The 2,500-nt window shown below is 33.5% G+C and overlaps 1 protein-coding gene across 4 annotated transcripts in view; it reads left to right on the forward strand.

Annotated features, from left to right (window-relative positions):
• The window catches only part of Tsp26A (Tetraspanin 26A), a 37,564-nt gene that overhangs the window by 13,052 nt on the left and 22,012 nt on the right, over nucleotides 1–2,500 (forward strand). For 3 of the 4 annotated variants that reach the window (XM_027375094.2, XM_027375093.2, XM_070120968.1), the window contains exons 6-8: nucleotides 1–12; nucleotides 619–747; nucleotides 1,629–1,679. The exon at nucleotides 1–12 is cut by the window's left edge and continues 87 nt beyond it. In XM_027375094.2, the coding sequence (XP_027230895.1) occupies nucleotides 1–12; nucleotides 619–747; nucleotides 1,629–1,679 (192 nt within the window). Of the gene's footprint in view, nucleotides 13–618; nucleotides 748–1,628; nucleotides 1,680–1,910; nucleotides 2,324–2,500 lie in introns of those variants that run through there. The other variant, XM_070120969.1, reaches the window with a different exon arrangement.

Here is a 2,500-nt window from a genome sequence, read left to right on the forward strand (position 1 = left end):
CAGGAGAAGTGGGTAAGTAGTCTGAACAAGTGCTAATCGTTGTTTTGCATTTCGTACATTATTTTGCAATTTTAACTTAGTTTTGTTTATATTTATACTATGATAATACATTATTCTTATTTTATTTTCTGATATAAGTTCTTGTTATCATTGTTGTTATTAATATCATCATTAGACATTATTCTTAGTATTACTGTACTATTGTTATATGATTTGATTGAATCATGCCAGATGATGCCTAAGCATGTCATAACAAATGGGGTTCAAGTACAACATGACAAGTACCAAACCATGAACAATGTGGCTATTATAACTTCTCAAGAGCCAAAGAAATGAATGGTTATCAAGGATATTACAGCCCTTTAAATTTACAAAAATTTCTACCTAACTTCATTCCCTAAAAACTTGTGTTTGCCACAGCCAAAAACAGAGAGAGGGTAAATGTATGCTTCCCACACTGTTCACATGTGGCTGACTGTGCAAGGTCAACTCATTGCTTGGTATGGTGTGGGAAGTCTGGTTGTTGAGTGGGTCAACATAGGAAAATAAGTTTGTCTGAAATAACTTTTACTCTTTATGGACTAAGAAATAATATTTTTTTCTCTTTTTCCATCTCAGTTGGAATGTTGTGGCATTGAGGGGCCAAAGGACTGGGATCGAAATATTTATTTTAATTGCTCATCGGAGGCTGTTGGCTCAAGGGAGGCCTGTGGAGTCCCTTTCTCATGCTGCAAACAAAAAGCTGATGTAAGTTCCTGTTTTTGTAAATTGTTTTTGATGAATACTAATTAGATTTTAAACAGATTTTGATTTTGCAGTGACCCTGGCAACAAGGGGCTAACTGAAGTTGGAAACAACCAGAGGACCCATTCAATCCTTAAGTAATCTTAAAAACTTGTCCCTGGCCATGACTCTTTCCCCCCACCAGACTAACCAAATATGGAATATTGATTGTGTGTAACAGAGGTTTTAATGTATCACTTGTAATTTATCCACATGCAGGTTAATATGTGATGAAAAAAGGACAACTATTAGGAACTAATAAAAAGTAGAACAAAAAGTTCTTAGGTTATGAAACAAGCAAAGAAAAGGCTGCATAGCAATTTAAACATTTTGTGGCAGTTTAATGGTATATACAATACAATACTTGTACTTTTCTGTTCTGTGGTTGACAGTCAAATGATGGGAGGTTGTAGGAGATATAAAAAGGAGTACCACAGGAGTGTATGGACAGCTGGATAGCTTCCTGTATGTTGGATAAATAACATATCCTTTTTTATAACTATAATTCTCTTCTGTACCATATTTTCCCTTTACAAATACCTCTTCCCCCATTCTTATTGCCATAGACTTACCTCCAACAGATAAATATTAAAAAATGACATAATGATAACTAGCTTGGGGGAAACAGTTTTTGTCCACATCATGTTGGGGTTAGGGGTTGGGGAGTTCATAGCAGATGACAATTTTTTTCTATAATAATTAGGATCCATTATAAAAAGGTCCTTTACTGCAAGGGTAGGCTGCATCTGTATAAAAAAACTTGTCTTCTTGACTTGTAGTTTGGCAAAGATAATTTTGTTATTTTTCTTAGTTTCCATGTATGTCTAATCTTACATGCATTTCAGGAAATTATAAAAAATAAACAATGTGGATACGATGTGAGAAAACAAGACTATGTAAGTAAATATTGCTGTTATGTATCTGAACATAGTTTTTGAATAAGTTTTAATACATAATGATATATTGTTGATTTTTGTGATATATGAATTAAACATACCACTGAAATATTGAATTATGACATAGGCTTTGCATGAATACTTAGTTATAGATATATTATTCAGAAATAAACTAACATGGCTGACCTCAACTATCTCACTATGCAATTTATTTTCCCTATCCCATGTCAGATGAGACACTTGCAGTTGGGGCATATTACACCTTTGCATTTGCAGTGCTGCTGCCTTTTAGATGTTAATTCAAAAGAAGATGTAGATTTGTAAGAATAAAGAAAAACCAGAGTAGGTTTGACTGGGGAAGTCATAATGCTCAAGTCTTTCATTGTGATTGTTCATTAATAGAAGCTGTAAAGTCTATGACTATAAAAAAAAAGTCAGATGAGGCTAAGTCATATTTTTCATGCAATCACAAAGCTGCATATATATGCTATCTAAATATTTTATATATTGCCCTATTGCGCACAAGATAAGCTGCAAATCTCTCTCTTTCTCTCAACTCTGTTTCCTGACTTTCACCTTTGTTCTTTACACTATCTCAGTGTTAAATTGCTGAATGTGTATCTGTAATAAACACACAAATTCTCTAGCTCATATTATCCATCACTGGATTTCTTTTTATTTGTTAGTCTTTTTCACATATTTGGTGGTATACTTATTGCCATTTGGTTGGATTGTGTATTCTAGGACCTTTTATTGCAGTACATTGTTATTAGGTCTTGATTGGATATCACACTAAGGAATCCTCTCATACCTTACCACCA

This window comes from Penaeus vannamei, chromosome 4 (assembly GCF_042767895.1).
Source record: "Penaeus vannamei isolate JL-2024 chromosome 4, ASM4276789v1, whole genome shotgun sequence".
In the NCBI taxonomy this organism is placed as follows: Eukaryota; Metazoa; Arthropoda; class Malacostraca; order Decapoda; family Penaeidae; genus Penaeus; species Penaeus vannamei.